Source organism: Acipenser ruthenus, chromosome 7 (assembly GCF_902713425.1).
Source record: "Acipenser ruthenus chromosome 7, fAciRut3.2 maternal haplotype, whole genome shotgun sequence".
NCBI lineage: Eukaryota > Metazoa > Chordata > Actinopteri > Acipenseriformes > Acipenseridae > Acipenser > Acipenser ruthenus.
This window is the reverse complement of record NC_081195.1, coordinates 6023551-6041430: the sequence shown is the minus strand read 5'-3', so window position 1 is coordinate 6041430 and position 17880 is coordinate 6023551. Positions and strand designations below refer to the sequence as shown.

The 17880-nt window shown below is 36.0% G+C and overlaps 1 protein-coding gene across 3 annotated transcripts in view; it reads left to right on the top strand.

The window, feature by feature from the left end:
• LOC117415126 (dedicator of cytokinesis protein 1) overlaps positions 1 to 17880 on the top strand; it is a 212040-nt gene that overhangs the window by 69532 nt on the left and 124628 nt on the right. For all 3 annotated transcript variants that reach the window (XM_059026209.1, XM_034025106.3, XM_059026208.1), the window contains exons 26-27: positions 7077 to 7204; positions 8563 to 8658. In XM_059026209.1, coding sequence (XP_058882192.1) covers positions 7077 to 7204; positions 8563 to 8658 — 224 coding nt within the window. The remainder of the gene's footprint in view (positions 1 to 7076; positions 7205 to 8562; positions 8659 to 17880) is intronic.

Here is a 17880-nt window from a genome sequence, read left to right as displayed (position 1 = left end):
GCAGGTCTTCTCCTGCATGTCTTTATGCCGACTTGAGAGCAGGCTGATGTCATCTCTGTAATCCAGATTTTAAGACAGGTGGTGAGTGTCCATCGGATTCCCCTTCTATTTTCTGCTGTAATTTCTTTCATAAGCCAGTCCATGGAGACTATGATAAGAAATGGAGACAGAACGCATCCCTGCTTTACCCCTGTGGTAACCTTGAAGCAGTCTGTGAGGTGATTATTGCATATAACCTTACACTCAAAGTCTCTGATTAGGAATTTTATGATATTCACCCTCTTGGGAAATTCCGTATGATCTCAGTATTTTCCACATAGATTCATGGTGAAGGCTGTAAACATGTAAAGTATGCAAATATATTTGTAAAGATAAAAGTGAAAATGCAAATAGAGAAAATAGATTTTTAGTCATAAGAAACTTGTCATGCAAAACTAACAACCTTTTTTATGGTATATTTTGCCAAAAATGTAACAAAATAAAATATGTAGGAGGGACAGGTACAACATTATATATATATATATAATATATATATATATATATATATATATATAATATATATATATATATATATATATATATATATATATATATATATATATATATATATATATATATATATATGATCATATATATATATATATATATATATATATATATATATATATATATATATATATATATATATATGATCATGTACAATACAGAAGAATAAAGGAAAATAAATGGATAAATAGTCTCAATACCTGAAGGTTTAAATAGAAAGGAATACTAGACAAACACATAAATAGATTTAAATAGAAATGTGTAAGTGTAGTTGCCATGGTATCAAAAGCTTATAAGTACCTCCACTGTTTTTTAAACACACTTTCCCTTTGGCAAAGGTATGTTAAACATACCAAAAAGTTGGGAAGTTGGCTGTTTTGAACACAAACTCAATTTATGTTGCCCACATATATAGTTGTTTCTTACATTTTTGTTCATTTTAATCGACTTATAGAAACTCTAATCCAGAAGATATTGGCTATTGAATCTTTAACAACTATGAAGAAAACCAGTTACTAAGGTAACTGCAGTCTTCTTGCAAGTCATTTTGTCTCCTGAAATTATATAGCATGTTTTGAGACCTAGAGGGATTGTTGTTATCTTTCATAAGGATCCAGAAAGACAGCAGGAAAAATTGTGACAACTCTACTCTCGTCAAGAGTAGCTTGACAAATTAATTTACTGTTATCAATAAACAAATGAAAAAATCTACCCAGAGTGATCTTCACACTATCTTTTGATAACCTGCAACAATGGATGTCATTTCAATTTCAGTCAAGTGTGTTGCTGTGTTTCTCTCAACAAGCATATCATGTGTACACTTAGCTTTTTAAACATGCTTGAATGGATACTAAACTATAAGGGGGATTTTAACATGTAGTGTTGTCCTGCTTTGAACTATTCATTTGACCATGAAATAATCTGTCCTTTTTAAAATACTAAATTGATGTTTTGTACAACTTTTACATATATTTAAAAAGGTGTTGGCCTGGAATTGAATACTAACCTAAGATGATGATGATGATGATGATGATGATGATGATGATGATGATGATGATAAATCACTCATTAACAGATCAGTTTTTCAAAAAGGAGTTAACCCTTTAACATACTAAGCATTGGCTAAGCATGTCGTATAACACTAAATGATTACTTTTTAAAGGGTTTATAAAAAAATATAATAATAAATAAAGACATAATTGACTCTGCTTGTTTAATTTTGTAAACATTTCTTATAGCCCAAATACCCATGTCATAATTCCTTTGATTGCAATGTACCGAGACCAGCTTTCTGTGAAGTAGTCTGCAAAGCAGATGGTGCTTTGTGTTGGATCGAATCCAGAAACTGAGCGTCTAGCGGTGCCAAGTCTCATGCATCGGGCTGGGTGATGCTAAGTTAACTTCCTGTTGGATGCATGAACCCACAACCTGCAGAGCTTCGATGAAAAGGTGCTATAACATTTGGGATGAACACAAACAGTTTGTTAAAGCCATTATTTTTTTGAATTAATTAGACCGACCTCAGCTAGTTGCCTATACACTGTGGCTGGTAATGTATCAAAACTGCCAGGAGTTCTATTTCCTGGATTACATAAGATTTCAGTCCTTTTTCTTTACTTGTAGCCAGGAAACCAAGACAGGTGGTATCATTATGTATAATTATCAATGCGAAAAGCATAAGGCAGGGTGTCCCGCCCCTTCGTGTATATATTTGTTTATTATTATTATTATTATTATTGTTGTTATGATTTATGTATATATGACGGTGAAAAGCCAGTGTTTATTTGTGTTTTAGTATTGTGTGGCAGGACGAGCAAGGTGTCGTCCACCATGTTATTGTTTATTTTAAATACCTCGTGAGAATGCGTGACTGATCAGCTACTAAGTATATAATTATCTGACAGTCACGCGTCCATACTAAACCCGTGCAAAAGGTGACCTAGGGATAATACAATAATTGATAGCTAGTTGATCCCTCGGTCACCTATATAAAAGAGCCGCAGTTTGGCTGCTCGAGAAAGTGTTCAGAGTGGAGAACAGGAGTAGAGACAGGAGGTAAAATAATAATTTAAAAAGATAAACGGCATACTACTACTTGCTATTTATTGTTTATTTGTTTGGACAACTTGCCTTCTGTTTTGCTTTGTGTAGATTTGTTTAAATCTTTTATTTGTTGTTTAATAAGTACTGAGCACAGCCAATGTGACTCAGTTTCACCCCATATCCCGTATCCTTGCATTCATTTCTGGTATGACGTCCCCCCTTCAGCCAGCCTGTTCACAGGCAGCCAGTGGGATTGTGAAGTAAATTACTGGTTGATGAGAAGTCAAGTAAGTTAAAGGGGTCTTTCTAATACAAGGGGACGAACATTCAGTAAAATTAGGAGCAGAACCATTTTAACACAAAAACTAATATTAGGCAGTGAGTTTAACAGGTTTAACAGAATTGGGTGAAGGATCTCAGAGTGGGGGAAGCTGCAAAGTGTAGATAAGGACATCAAGTACAAGTGTCAGGTGGTCTCTCTTCCTGTACCTGGTGTTTCATAAGTTAATATGAATGGGCTTCCTAGAGAGGCACCTGTAAGAAGCAGGTTAAGAAGAGCCTTAGTTACTGCATTATTGCACTTTTTGTATTTGTATTATTATGGTTGTTGTTGTTGTTGTTGTCACAATATTCATCCGATTAGTCCCATGGGTAGTGTAATGCTTCCCCTTCAGTCTTGCTGCTGAGCAGCAGCTTTACATACAGTATATTTTATAGTACCAGAAATTGACTTTTTGAACCAGAACGAATGCTCCCGGTTCTCTTGTGGCCTGTGCTGGGGATCTTTTTGCTCTTTCATCTGTTTGCTCAGATGTGGGGGTGCAGTGTTGGCCTGGCAAGATAGTTCCAGTCGGCTTCCCTTAGTCATCAAGCAGCATTTCAGCTGGTCACGGATTTTTGATTTGTTGGCATCATTGATCTTAGCTGGAGATACAGGAGGCATTAGACAACAGTTTCTTAACTGTGAGAAAGCAGACTGCTGCTTGAATCATCATTCTGTTTTAATGAATAATTTAGTATAACAAGTATAATAAATAATATTAAAATACATTACAAAATAAACCAGATAATTTTCTTCTATTAGAGATAGGCAGCGAGGAGAAACAAGGAAATGTAATTAATGTCTAACAAATTATATGGCTTTAAAATTGTTTTTTTTATGTTCATTGATGTACCAGTCTGTAAAGTGAATATTTAATGAGACAAATCATTCTAGTGCATTTTTAATGAGATCCCCAAATTGAGGGTACTGTATCTTTATTTTGACTGCAGTCAATAAATAAACATGGCCTCAAGAAAGCATGGTGCTCATGAATCTGGCTGAACATTTTCTCATATTTAAATGGTGTCTACAGACTTACTTTGCAGCATTACTGTGGACTACCGTACATACCATATAATCTATAATTTACTGTAATAACCAATCTGCAATAAAAAATAGAGATTAGGTTTATTCCTGGTTGCAGCAATCTTGACATTGATAAATCTGTTTGTATATTTTTTTTGTTAACATTACACCCCTCCTTGTTTGCCTAAGCATATCTATGGGGTTTGAGACACCCATAGGTAAATATCTGTTTTGCTACTAGAACAGGCACCAGTAAATTAAGTTTCTGAAATTGAGTTTAAGGGGGAAGTTAGGAGAAGCTGAATGAAGAAGTATAGAGACATTGCAAGAGCATTTTGCAATGTCAAATCTTAAGTGATTCTAATAGGTCGAGGAAGAATCACGATAGAACAAGGAGGCGTCAAGATGTTTGTGTTTCACGAGTTAGAAATAAGCCGAGTGATCAAACAATCCTTGTTTCCACCAGCCCTGCACCTCGATAAAGATTGATATTATTTTTTTAAGCAGACTGCTGAAGCATTGACCACGCTGGTTTTTATATGTGTGCTGTGCTCTGAACAGATGTCCAGTTATTATTGTCTGCCTTCACAATGCATCATACTTAGAATATTGTGACTGATAGATTTTTATTAAAAACCCCCTCGGATGGTGGGAAAAGTGGAGGTGCGTGTTTTGCAGTATAGTGCTACTTGTTATTTCTCAAACTCAGTAATTCTCAAGTCCGGTTTCAGTGTTTTCCACACTGCCAGTACATCAGCGAGAGCGCTAAATCTAGAGAACCGCTTATCCAACTGTGATGAAAGAATATTATCACAAATTATTGATTGCATCTGCCTTTAGGTATATATGTATGTGCACCTGCACGTGGACATACAACAGGCTGTGGTGGTTTTACGTTTTTACTGCTCTAAATTTGTATTTACCTACTGCCATGTTGCAGAAGACGAAAGTTATAAACTATTGATTTTGTCAAGGTCACTCGGTAATCAATGCATGTTTGCTTCTTTATTGATGAGGGTTAAAATGTGTCGTCTAGATTCTGTGACTCCCTAATCCCTGTTTTTAACTGCAGTTGTTAAGTCTTCTCATCGATACTCGAAGTGTAACAGCTGTGGATAGATGCTGAATCTGCCAGGGCAGATGTCTGAAGCAGGCTAATTAATACACAAAGCAATTTTATTTTACCATTTAATTTTTTTTATCTTGTCTATCGGCCTCAACAACCACATCTTTTAAAACGATCCTTGCTTTGTTGCAACTCTCTTTTAGGGAGTGTCAGCTTGATAGCAACGAAGGCTTAGTCAGGAGCTTCTTCTGTAGGTATTCTTTCACTGCTCACTTTCCCATGAGCGGAACCACAAGCCCATATCCGACAGCCAATGGACCCCTGCCTCATTGTTCCTGATTGATTAAATGCTCTCTTTTGGCATTAATTAAACCAAGTAATAAACAGAGTACCAGAACACAATAAGGGGGTATGAACAGTGTCTCTCATATTTACAGCAGCACAACACTATACAAATACCCATGCAGGTCAATAGTCTGAAGTCCTTTTAGGCAGGTGCTGGATGTTGCCAATTTTTTTTCCTCAAATGAGCTCATACAGTTAAGCTCTTCCAAATCAGCAGGCAATAAATAGCAATGCTTGCGTGACACTGACTAAACTGATTTTCATTTCAATGATTTAAAGGGTACATCAGCACTACATGAAAGATAAAACATAAACTATCCCACCTTGCTGTTCTGAATGTATTTGGTCATTGTTTAATAATCCGTATGCGCCCAAACATCTGCATAATGCCACACTGATATGTCCAAAATCACTGTTCTCGAGCATCTCTTCTGAGCCAAAAAACCATGACTTACCGGCCCAATGAAGCGTTTTATAAGTAGGGCTTCTGTTTTTCGGGTTTTATTAATTGTATTTTTCGGTGCTTATTTTTAGCTATTTTCGAGTTTTATGTAAATTGTTTTTTTTTCGGGGCTTTTGTTTTTGATATACTCTCTGAAATTAGTGTTTTTGGTTACTTTCCAAAATGCTTGAGCGTTTTTTTTTTCTGTCAAAATATGTATAGTAGTAACTCGACAAACGGAAAGAAAAACATACCGTTCCACTGCCATATCGAAGTTGTGTCATTAACAGTTTAAATTCAAATTTTCCTCAGCAACACAGTTTGACTGTACACAGGGAACGTCTGAAATAATGCCAGGCAATATTTAACATCAGATTGTTCAGAAACTGATAGGGAGAATTTGTGGCCGAATTCGACTTTCCCATTCAACAGTGTGTAGACGATTGTGCATGTGTTTTGTCAGGTAATGCAAGTGAAAACCAAATAAAGGATGAAAAAAATGCAATATTTATTTTTTTTAGGTCAGATCATCCTCAAAGACCTCATTCCGAAAGGAAATACATTTTTTGCTAGTTTATGTGATTCTGTGTAAATGTGTAAATTCTGCAAGCATTCTGAATCAGCTGGAGCTATATCTACACAGCACAGACTTTTTTTTGTTATTGAATGCAACATTAATCATAATCATACATCAAAATACAACATACGAAGGAAACGTACAGTGTGAAAGATGTCTACTACACAAAACGAAAGCAGTTACAAGTTCCTTCCTTATGGAAAATTAGACGGACCATGTTTGTCACAGACTAGTGTGTTTCCACACGGAGGTAATATAGCTTGTACAATGCTTCATTGGGCCGGTAAGTTTCAGAGCACATGTGAGGCTACATGCGGAAGTCACGGTTTTTTGGCTCAGAAGAGGTGCTCGAGAACAGTGATTTTGGACATAGCAGTGTAGCATTATGCAGATGTTTGGGCGCATACGCATTATTATACAATGACCAAATACATTGAGAACAGCAAGGTGGGATAGTTTGTTTTATCTTTCATGTAGTACTGATGTACCCTTTTAAGGATTTAAGGATCACTACCTCCACCCTTAATTTAGTAGCCAGTTAAAAGAAAAAGAGAAGTTGGTAAAAGAACACTACTTTCCAGAGCACTTCATTAGTGGGAAGAGAATCTCCGGACATCAGATTTCGCCACACCTCGTTACCTGCTGCAGTGCTAACAATGCAGAGCCATTTGGTCATCATTTTTTTTTTTCATTGTTGTTTTCTACCCAGATTGCCGGGATATTCTGCTGCCGCTGATGACTGAGCAGCTGAAGCTTCACCTGGAGAATCAAGAGGAATTGGAAGCCTGCTGTCAGCTGCTCAGCAACATACTGGAAGTTCTGTACAGAAAGGACGTGGTTAGTGCTGTGATAACTCCTGTTAACACTCCTACACATCTAGTTTTATTGCAGTAACGTGGGCCTCTCTTTGATGCATACTAGGGTGGTGCTAACAAGCTTTTGCAATGATGCATTTTACCCAATTGTGCCCCTTAAACTTCAGCTTCAGCGATCTGGTTTTTAACACTAGGGCTTACCAAATCAGGTAGGATGTTTTAAACCTGCAAACAAAAAAGGTTCCCAATACAGTTCTGTTATCCAAGCCTAATACGATTGATTTTTCTGAACCAGTTTGCTTTGCCTCCTATTTGGTATACATTTATAAAATGAATATGTGAAGACATTGAGAAGGACACATTTTAAAGTGTTTATCGCTGAATATCATACTTTTCTTTTAGTATTACATAGACCACCATTGTTTTATGTTGTACTGTACTTGGAGATGATTCATACATTGTTCCTTTATTTAAAAAAGCAACAAAAAAGCCAAAAAAATATTTTCATTCAAAACTAGGACAAAATAATAAATCCTTCAGTTTGTTTGTAAGGTTCTTAAATAGAGGTATGTTTTATTGAGAGGCTAGGACCAGCTTGTGTGTTAAATTATCACATACATTAGTTCATTTGTTCATTTTGAAAGGTAGTGTATCTGTCAGCTGTGTTTAAGAGTAAAGAAAAATCTATTGGTTGCACTTCAAAATCTATAATTTATGTAGTGCCGCCTTCATGAGAATGTTCTCTGTGAAATGCAGAATCAGGGAAGAGAACAAGAGATCAGATGAAATCGGCCCAATCATCCTCCATTAGTACTGGAAAGTGTGCATTAAAACTGAAATTCCCATTCATTAAAAACTTCACTTGGTTGATTTAAGCACTTGCGGTATATTTTTCAGTTCTAGGATGATTAGTAGCCTGATATTTTTCAGTTCTAGGATGATTAGTAGCCTGATATTTTTCTGTTCTAGGATGATTAGTAGCCTGATATTTATGACATTGGATTAAGACTTTGCCTCCAGACAGACCCAAACCAAAGAAGAATAATGCCAAATCTTCTAGAATGAGCTTTGCATTATTTAGTTGAATCTCTTCCATCATCCAGCTCATCAAAACCAGCTCATCATCTCAGCTATATTTCCAGTAATTACAGTGCCCCCATAGTAACAAACTGTGATTAAACAAGACTGTTTGTTTAGTTTGCTTTGCGTGGCTCCTGCCATTGACATGAACAATATTTCATTATGTTGAGCTGTGCTGCTTAGGGTAGATAATTGATTTATTTTTTCCAATATAAATGCATGTAATGATGACCATCAGTATTGGGTTTGTCAGACGCTTTTTCTGATTTTTATTTTTTTGTATCCCGTTTGGTTGACCAGGGACCCACTCAGCGACACGTCCAGATAATTATGGAGAAATTATTAAGGACGGTAAACAGGACAGTCATCTCCATGGGACGGGATTCAGAGCTTATTGTAAGTGTCTTTCAATATCAACTTTAAAAAAATCCTTATCACAACTGGCTGCGACTTGCTGAATCCTCAATAACTGGATTTTAAATCCCAGGTGGTGAAAAGCAATCAAAGCCTTGTTTAAATCTACTTCATGTTCAGTGAGCTTTACTCTGAAGATTTGCTTTATCTCCCCATTCCATTTACCGTTTTATTAGAGGCCCTGTTTAAAAACAAAACAGAAACAAAACATACAATGCATGCCTCTTGTATCTGCTAATGTATAAACTGAATGTAACTGTTTGCTGTCTAAACTATATCCACTTGATTACATGGTTTAATATCAATGTGGCTGTGTTCCTTATCTTTCCACAACACAGCAGATTCCTTAAGCTATATTTATTTAGTTTCAAATGTAATGCTGCAGTATAGTTTTTCATTTATTTACCATAAATGTCTCTACATTATATTTTTGTTATCCTTAATTGTGTTTTACAAATTTTATACAGTGAATGCATTTATTCTTACTACAAAAAATGCAGAACCATGCAGGGAGGGTAAAAAGGCAGTTACATTTTTTGTTATATCTTGAATGGGAACCATACTGTTTGTGCAAGTAAACTCTGCAGTATGTGTAGAACTGACAGTTCACAAGCCAGGGTGTCTGAGGGAAGCAGTATTTATAGTACATTGTTAGGTGAAGAACCAGTTGACTTGTATTACAAGCACAGCCAGACAAACTTTTTTTCCTCTGGAGATTTATTACAAGAGTTTTTTTTCACATACTGAGAATGTAGTTCACATGTTTTTTGTGTAACTGACACCTGATTAGCTGAGCTGTTGAAGGTCATATCTGGGAAGATGCTGTGGCTGTAGGTCATGGTGGCCTACTTATTCATAGTACTAACTCCAAGAATGAGGTATTTGTATCCTTGATATGTACGGCAAATATGTGTGTACAGTATGTGCATATCGTGTTTGTTTGGTGATCCAAAAACAAAAAGATTAATTTATCCCTTGGTTATTTTGTTAAGTAGTGTAAGTATACAGTAAAGATCCTGTGCATTGGAAAGTATGTGTAATTGATATACTTTTTGTTTTGTAATGATATGCACAGTAATGCTGTACTACTGGCTATAAAGAATTTGCCTTCACCATGATATAATGAAACATATTTTTAAATGCTGAAAAGATTGTGGGCATTAATATTCCCTATGTAGACATTCTCCTGTCTGGTAGTAGCATGTCAATGGTTCTTTGGGGATTTGGGTTTTTATGTTCAGCATGCTCACATTATTCATGTTGATGTTGGTAATAAAACACATTTTTAATTGTCCTTGTATGGGTATTTTTTTTGTATCCATGCAGATATAATAGCATTATAATTTTCTCCAGGAAAAGTAAAATAATGTTATGTTCCTTTTAAGATACTCGTACATTCAGTGTTGAAGACAGGATATATTATCTCCATAAATATGTCATATTGAGTAAGGCACTGTGTAGGATTACGCTTTTCCCTTGTGTTTATTGAATCATTGGTCGAATGCATGTCAATAATATCTTCATTTAAAAGAAAGACCTTTATTTTGACACAGAGGTTATGAGTTGTGAAGTAATTGCACAGATGCACAGACCGAAAGGACTGTTTTTGTTGTTTTATGCTGTCTCTTTGAGTTATACAGCATGCAGTTAATGAAGCTGTCTCTGGAATCTGTGAAATCTTAACTTACCTAGGTCTGACAGCTAAGTCGTCTCAGATTGGGGGCGTGACCATCACTTTTTGGTTTTAATAAATCTTTAAAAAAAAAAAAAAATGCATTTAAACTATTTTTTTAGTTGTATATTACCAAATGACTTGCTTCCCACCATTCTATGCCTATTTATGGAACAGGAGAGAATCTCAAATTAATGTTCCAGGGCTATTTGTCTTTTTTTGATTATCCTCTTTTTAAAAGGACCTTGCAGTGCTTTAGCTTGAGGTAACAGATCTGTTAGGTGTGCTAAATGAATGACTACAGCCTCTGAGGAGCAGAATGATGGTAGAGTTTCTATCATTTGGTAGAAGCAGCTCTGTACAGATGACTTGTAATAGTCTAGGGGCTGAGTGGGACCCAATTGCTTCTGTGATGGATCTCGGAGAATGACACGCTGCTTTGCTTTCTCTTTGTTTTATTTCCAGACGTACTCAGAAAGCGATCTATTGAATTTACGTCAGGCAAAGACTTCGCTGTCAGCACTTTGTGGCTCTTTTAGCTGACAGGTCTTGCTGAGACACAAGCAATGTTATAGTGCGTTAGCCTGACAGAACATGGACCTGCATGGGAGGGATGCTATCTATCCATCTTGAATATTCCTGTTTGTATAACTCAAGGCTACAATCCATCCCTTAATCGTCAGGGGTGTAAATTCCAATACACTAAACATTGTGTGCCATGTTTGTTTTATCAAGCACTTCACTTCTTTACTATATATATATACAGTATATATAATATATATTACATGAATACAATACAACCACCTTTTATTAAAAAAAAGAGAATGTAGAGAAATCGCTATTTCTCTAAGGCTACTAACTGCTAGCTTTTGTATAGTGTACATTGAAGACAGTAACAAAGTAAATTCGTAAGGATCAGACCTTTTAATGAAGTCCTTCAGATTGGGAATTCTTTTGCGGTTTTGGTATGTGCTTCAGGGCATGCACTAATGGGGTCCATGACTCCAAATGAAGCATCCTTTTTTACTCTGTTGTCTTGAGGAAAACACAGGATAATCCAGCTTCTGTTGCTAGATCTCTGTATAGCAGTGGATGCAGCATTTTCTTCTTTCATATCTTGCAAACCAGCAACGTGTCATCCTGAGCCAAGTATTCAAGCTTAATTAATAAGCAAGAGTTTCTTATTCACTTAAGGACCGAGATGACTCACTTTATAGTAGGCAGTACAATATTCATGAGCAATGGCGTCTCTATGGAAATAAATCATTCTCTTAATTTTGTACGTTAACCTCATCATAGTGACACATATATTGACACACAAATTATCAACGAGAATTGTGGTTGCAAAAGTAAATGTATACAATTGCGTTTGGTCACTTTGGTTTTGGGGCATGTGCAGTCCTCATCAAAATTCAAGCCGTGAGAGTTTGCACAGCTTTTAAGCATTACATTTGAAACAGTCCATTATAATTTAATGAACACCAAGAGTGGCTTGATGATTCAGTACAGTCGTCCTGGGAAGATCTCTTGGTAATAACCCTGATGATGATTCTCGTTTCTTGATGTCAACCAAAGTGTTGCAAGATTGAAATGCAACCAGTGCTAGGAATTCCTGACCTTGTTCTTCTAGGATTTAGATTTATGCATTTTATGCCAGTGTTGTACATATAATTTAGATCAGAAGTCTGATCACGGTGGACAAGATGGAAATAAAGCACCGACACTGAAACCTGGAAACCTCAGCATTATGTTTTCAGTTTAGGTGTACACTTTCCTCCAAACATTTACAAGGAGTGATAAAAGCAGAGTAAATAAAAATAAAACAGAAAAGGCACAATATGAACAGGATCATAGTCGGTCACTAGAAAGAACATTTGTCAATGAAAGCAATTGATAAGTGCATAATATCTTTTAAAATATATTTTAGATATAACGTTTCAACATTATATCTGATAGCATGGAAGAAAAAAAAACCTGGAAAACTAAATAATACAGCAACTTTTAAAAACAGTTAGTAATCATTTTGAAATTTGCTGTCAGTCCCCTAAAAGCTGATCAATACATGAGTGCATCATGACAGATTCAGATTGAGTGAAGCCTGTTGTGGGCAGTGCTCCATTGCTCTGGGTTATTGGCTTGAGCTCCTCACTCATCTTGGAATGATATAAGACTAATCTTAGACTACCTAAAGTTACCTTAGGTAGTCCAAGATTACTGCTGATAGGGGCTTGTAAAACCAGTCACTTGAGTGACTTAAAGCAGATGTCTTAACTTTGATAAATCACTGCGTTTGCCGATTCTTAAATAAATAAATAAAAACAGAACATATAAAGTTAAACATGCATTTTATAAATCATTACTTTGCTGATATTTAAAATAAATTAAAACAAAACATATAAACAAGCTAAATTGCTAAACATTCACTATTCATGAGGTTGTGTCCCCTGCCTTTGGCAAACTAATGTGAGTCAAGTTATATCAGCAGTTTTTGAGACGCGTACAAGCAGTGCTGATAAAGTGGATCTTGTATTCCCGTGATTTGTCTCTTTACACATACCGCCTGTTCCTGTTTGTATTCACAATATATTTTGTTTGATTTATCCTGATGGACCAGGAACCTTGGTGTCACTTTTTTTTTGTTCAAAAAAAATTCTTTGCGAAATCTTCATCTTGTGACTATTACAGCTGAACTGTGACTGGTTCGTTCCACTGCATATGACCACCAGTCTTTTCCACGAAACCAGTACAAGAAACCAGATGAATAGATTGACTTCATTTCTCCCAGGGTGTTTCTACCATTTCCACCATTTCAGTCTGTACCCCTGGAGCCCTGCCTTCATACTTCATAAAAATAATGACCAACATGACATTGCATTCATAAAATAACAACAGAAGTGAACTCCAGATTTGGTTCTTGACAATTCAAGTTGTGGAAAGGTTTAATTTTACTTAAAAACAGTATAAAATACACAATATTGCACATAATAAATCAATTGCACTTACCTCATGATACAGATAAACGTCTACGTCTCTCTCTATGCTACAGTAGAACTACTAGAGTAAACTCCTCATGTACAAGTTCTGGAGGTGTGCTGAATTATTCTTTCATTGAAGACAGCCAATAGTTGGCCTTATTAAAAATAATCAATTTATCAATTATTTCTACATAGCAGCATTACATGGAAAATACATGGCACATATTTCTAGTTAGGAATGTGTCCTGTTGCCTTATTTTGTAGTTTGTATAGTTGGAGATTAAAAGTACATATTTTCTGTAATATAAATCATTATATTACACCTGCTTTATGGTCAATCTCTGATCATTTAAAGAACAAACAACAACAATCATCATTTAAAGAACAAACAACAACAATAAAAAAAAAAACAACAACAATCCGCACACCTCTAAAAATTAGCCCTCTTCACAACATATAAGTTCCTCATTTGAATTCCTCATTGAACATGTTTGTGTTGATCATCATTGTTTGGAAGTAGCCAATTTCAAAGTTTCGGTTTGGTAAAATGGTAGCCCGTTTTCTTTATTGACCACCTTCTGAAGTGTGTGGTTCTTGACAATAGTCACAGCCCCATATGAGTCTATGATTTGGTACAGTAGTATTCAAGATAACATTTTCAAAACACCTGCTAATTGTGCACATGAGTTATAAAGCTATACCTTAAACAAGCGAAACCCCAAAACATTCAGCAATCATGGCCTTGTTTTTCAGTGGTCAAAAGTTGTTGTGAAAAGCTGTGTGATTGCTACAAGGTTTCCTTGCCATACAATACAATACAGTCAGTGATCTTGTGCTATTTACATTGGTACTTTAGTGTAATACCTTTTTGTAGAGACCCTTTTAAGACTGCACCTGAGCTTTAAGATTTGCCCTTTTACTTTCTCTTTGTTATCTCCACCTATCTATTTAAAGGAAATCTTCTCCATTCCATTTTATAATTTTAATTTACAGATGCTCCCTTAAGCACTGAGGATGCTGTTGGCTCTTTCTGTCTCTAAGTGAGAACTCAGAAGATACATCTAATAGGGAAATATTAAAATGGCATATGTTTTTGACAAATACATACTTGATAAGGTGGAGAAAGTAAGACAAAGATGGGCAATATGGAGATGCCTCATTGTATTTTTTGATCATTTTTTCATTTAAACAAGAGGGAAAACTTCATTCATGCCTAATGTGTTTACCAACGCATGAAATTAATGTTTTAATGAGTGTTAAAAAAAAAAGGAATGGAAATGACAAGTTTTAGTTAAAACCTCCTCCAAGAAATGTCAAATAAAAAAAGGCTATATTTATTTATATTAGGGCCTTTGTAATATAATATTTCTTCAATGGCAGTTTGAGTATTTATATATCTATCTGTCTAGCTATATATATATATATATATATATATATATATATATATATATATATATATAATATAAAAAAAACAAAAACATACTTTGTTGACTTATTTAACAAATACAGTTGTCCCGTGTTATACCGCCCCCCTTTATAACGCCACCCTCGCATACCGCCAGCTATTCTCTCTGAACAAATGTCACCAATATAAAAACAGTGCTATTTGTACCCGTTATATCGCCACTCTGCTGTCTGCCACCCGCCAACTTCCCAAGCCAAGCAAATGGAAATATAAGCATTGTAGTTTCCCTCATTGTAGCGCCAGTGAAATAATCATGGTCAATTAAAACAATGTTATGCAGTTAACCTTTGACTTGCTTTCCTAATTCGTTGTTAACTGAACGTTCATACCAATGTCATCAACACTCCCACTCCCAAAGCAAAACAGAAAGTACAACATGGCGAGTCGACCCTACATTTAACACCAGAGCAAAAGGAAAAAATCTGCATGTATGCATCTGAAAATAAGAAAGCAAGACATTGCAAATGTTTTCTCGCGTAAGTGAAGCATATACTGTTAATCGAAGGGACAATCTGAGACATTCTAATGGATAAAAACAAATGTCGCTTACTTTGATGGAATGGGTCGATTTGTTTAACCTGAAAAAGGCTTGACGCAGTCTAAAATATGTGACTTTTATAAACCACAGTAAATGTTTAAAAAATAAATAAATAAAAAATAAAAGTACGGTAAGAGGTTGTGTTTGCTTACGTGCAAGTGTTGCACAAATGAAGGTGGACTTGAAGCTGAAGCATCAGTTTTGTAAACAGCAGTGTATATATATATATATATATATATATATATATATATATCTATATATCTATATCTATATCTATATATATAATATACAGACGTGCTCAAATTTGTTGGTACCCTTACAGCTCATTGAAATAATGCTTCATTCCTCCTGAAAAGTGATGAAATTAAAAGCTATTTTATAATGTATACTTGCATGCCATTGGTATGTCATAGAATAAAGCAAAGAAGCTGTGAAAAGAGATGAATTATTGCTTATTCTACAAAGATATTCTAAAATGGCCTGGACACATTTGTTGGTACTCCTTAGAAAAGATAATAAATAATTGGATTATAGTGATATTTCAAACTAATTAGTTTATTTAATTAGTATCACACATGTCTCCAATCTTGTAATCAGTCATTCAGCCTATTTAAATGGAGAAAAGTAGTCACTGTGCTGTTTGGTATCATTGTGTGCACCACACTGAACATGGACCAGAGAAAGCAAAGGAGAGAGTTGTCTGAGGAGATCAGAAAGAAAATAATAGACAAGCATGGTAAAGGTAAAGGCTACAAGACCATCTCCAAGCAGCTTGATGTTCCTGTGACAACAGTTGCAAATATTATTAAGAAGTTTAAGGAACTGTAGCCAACCTCCCTGGGCGCGGCCGCAAGAGGAAAATCGACCCCAGATTGAACAGAAGGATAGTGCGAATGGTAGAAAAAGAACCAAGGATAACTGCCAAAGAGATACAAGCTGAACTCCAAGGTGAAGGTACGTCAGTTTCTGATTGCACCATCCGTCGCTTTTTGAGCGAAAGTGGGCTCCATGGAAGAAGACCCGAGGACTCCACTTTTGACAGAAAAACATAAAAAAGCCAGACTGGAATTTGCTAAAATGCATATTGACAAGCCACAATCCTTCTGGGAGAATGTCCTTTGGACAGATGAGTCAAAACTGGAGCTTTTTGGCAAGTCACATCAGCTCTATGTTCACAGACAAAAAAATGAAGCTTTCAAAGAAAAGAACACCATACCTACAGTGAAACATGGAGGAGGCTCGGTTATGTTTTGGGGCTGCTTTGCTGCGCCTGGCACAGGGTGCCTTGAATCTGTGCAGGGCACAATGAAATCTCAAGACTATCAAGGCATTCTGGAGCGAAACATACTGCCCAGTGTCAGAAAGCTCTGTCTCAGTCGCAGGTCATGGGTCCTCCAACAGGATAATGACCCAAAACACACAGCTAAAAGCACCCAAGAATGGATAAGAACAAAACATTGGACTATTCTGAAGTGGCCTTCTATGAGTCCTGATCTGAATCCTATCGAACATCTATGAAAAGAGCTGAAACGTGCAGTCTGGAGAAGGCACCCATCAAACCTGAGACAGCTGGAGCAGTTTGCTCAGGAAGAGTGAGCCAAACTACCTGTTAACAGGTGCAGAAGTCTCATTGAGAGCTACAGAAAACGTTTGATTGCAGTGATTGCCTCTAAAGGTTGTGCAACAAAATATTAGGTTAGCGGTGCCATCATTTTTGTCCATGCCATTTTCATTTGTTTTATTATTTACAATATTATGTTGAATAAAAAATCAAAAGCAAAGTCTGATTTCTATTAAATATGGAATAAACAATGGTGGATGCCAATTACTTTTGTCAGTTTCAAGTTATTTCAGAGAAAATTGTGCATTCTTCGTTTTTTGTGGAAGGGTACCAACAAATTTGAGCACGTCTGTATATATACAGTACTGTGCAAAAGTTTTAGGCAGGTGTGAAAAAATGCTGTAAAGTAAGAATGCTTTCAAAAATAGACATGTTAATAGATTATATTTATCAATTAACTAAATGCAAAGTGAGTGAACAGAAGAAAAATCTAAATCAAATCCATATTTGGTGTGACCACCCTTTGCCTTCAAAACAGCATCAATTCTTCTAGGTACAGTTGCACAGTCAGGGATTTTGTAGGCATATAGTCAGGTGTATGATTAAACAATTATACCAAACAGGTGCTAATGATCATCAATTCAATATGTAGGTTGAAACTGGGTGAGGAACAGCCAAACTCAGCTAACAAGGTGAGGTTGCTGAAGACAGTTTACTGTCAAAAGTCATACACCATGGCAAGACTGAGCACAGCAACAAGACACAAGGTAGTTATACTGCATCAGCAAGGTCTCTCCCAGGCAGAAATTTCAAGGCAGACAGGGGTTTCCACATGTGCTGTCCAAGCTCTTTTGAAGAAGCACAAAGAAACGGGCAACGTTGAGGACCGTAGACGCAGTGGTCGGCCAAGGAAACTTACTGCAGCAGATGAAAGACACATCATGCTTACTTCCCTTCGCAATCGGAAGATGTCCAGCAGTGCCATCAGCTCAG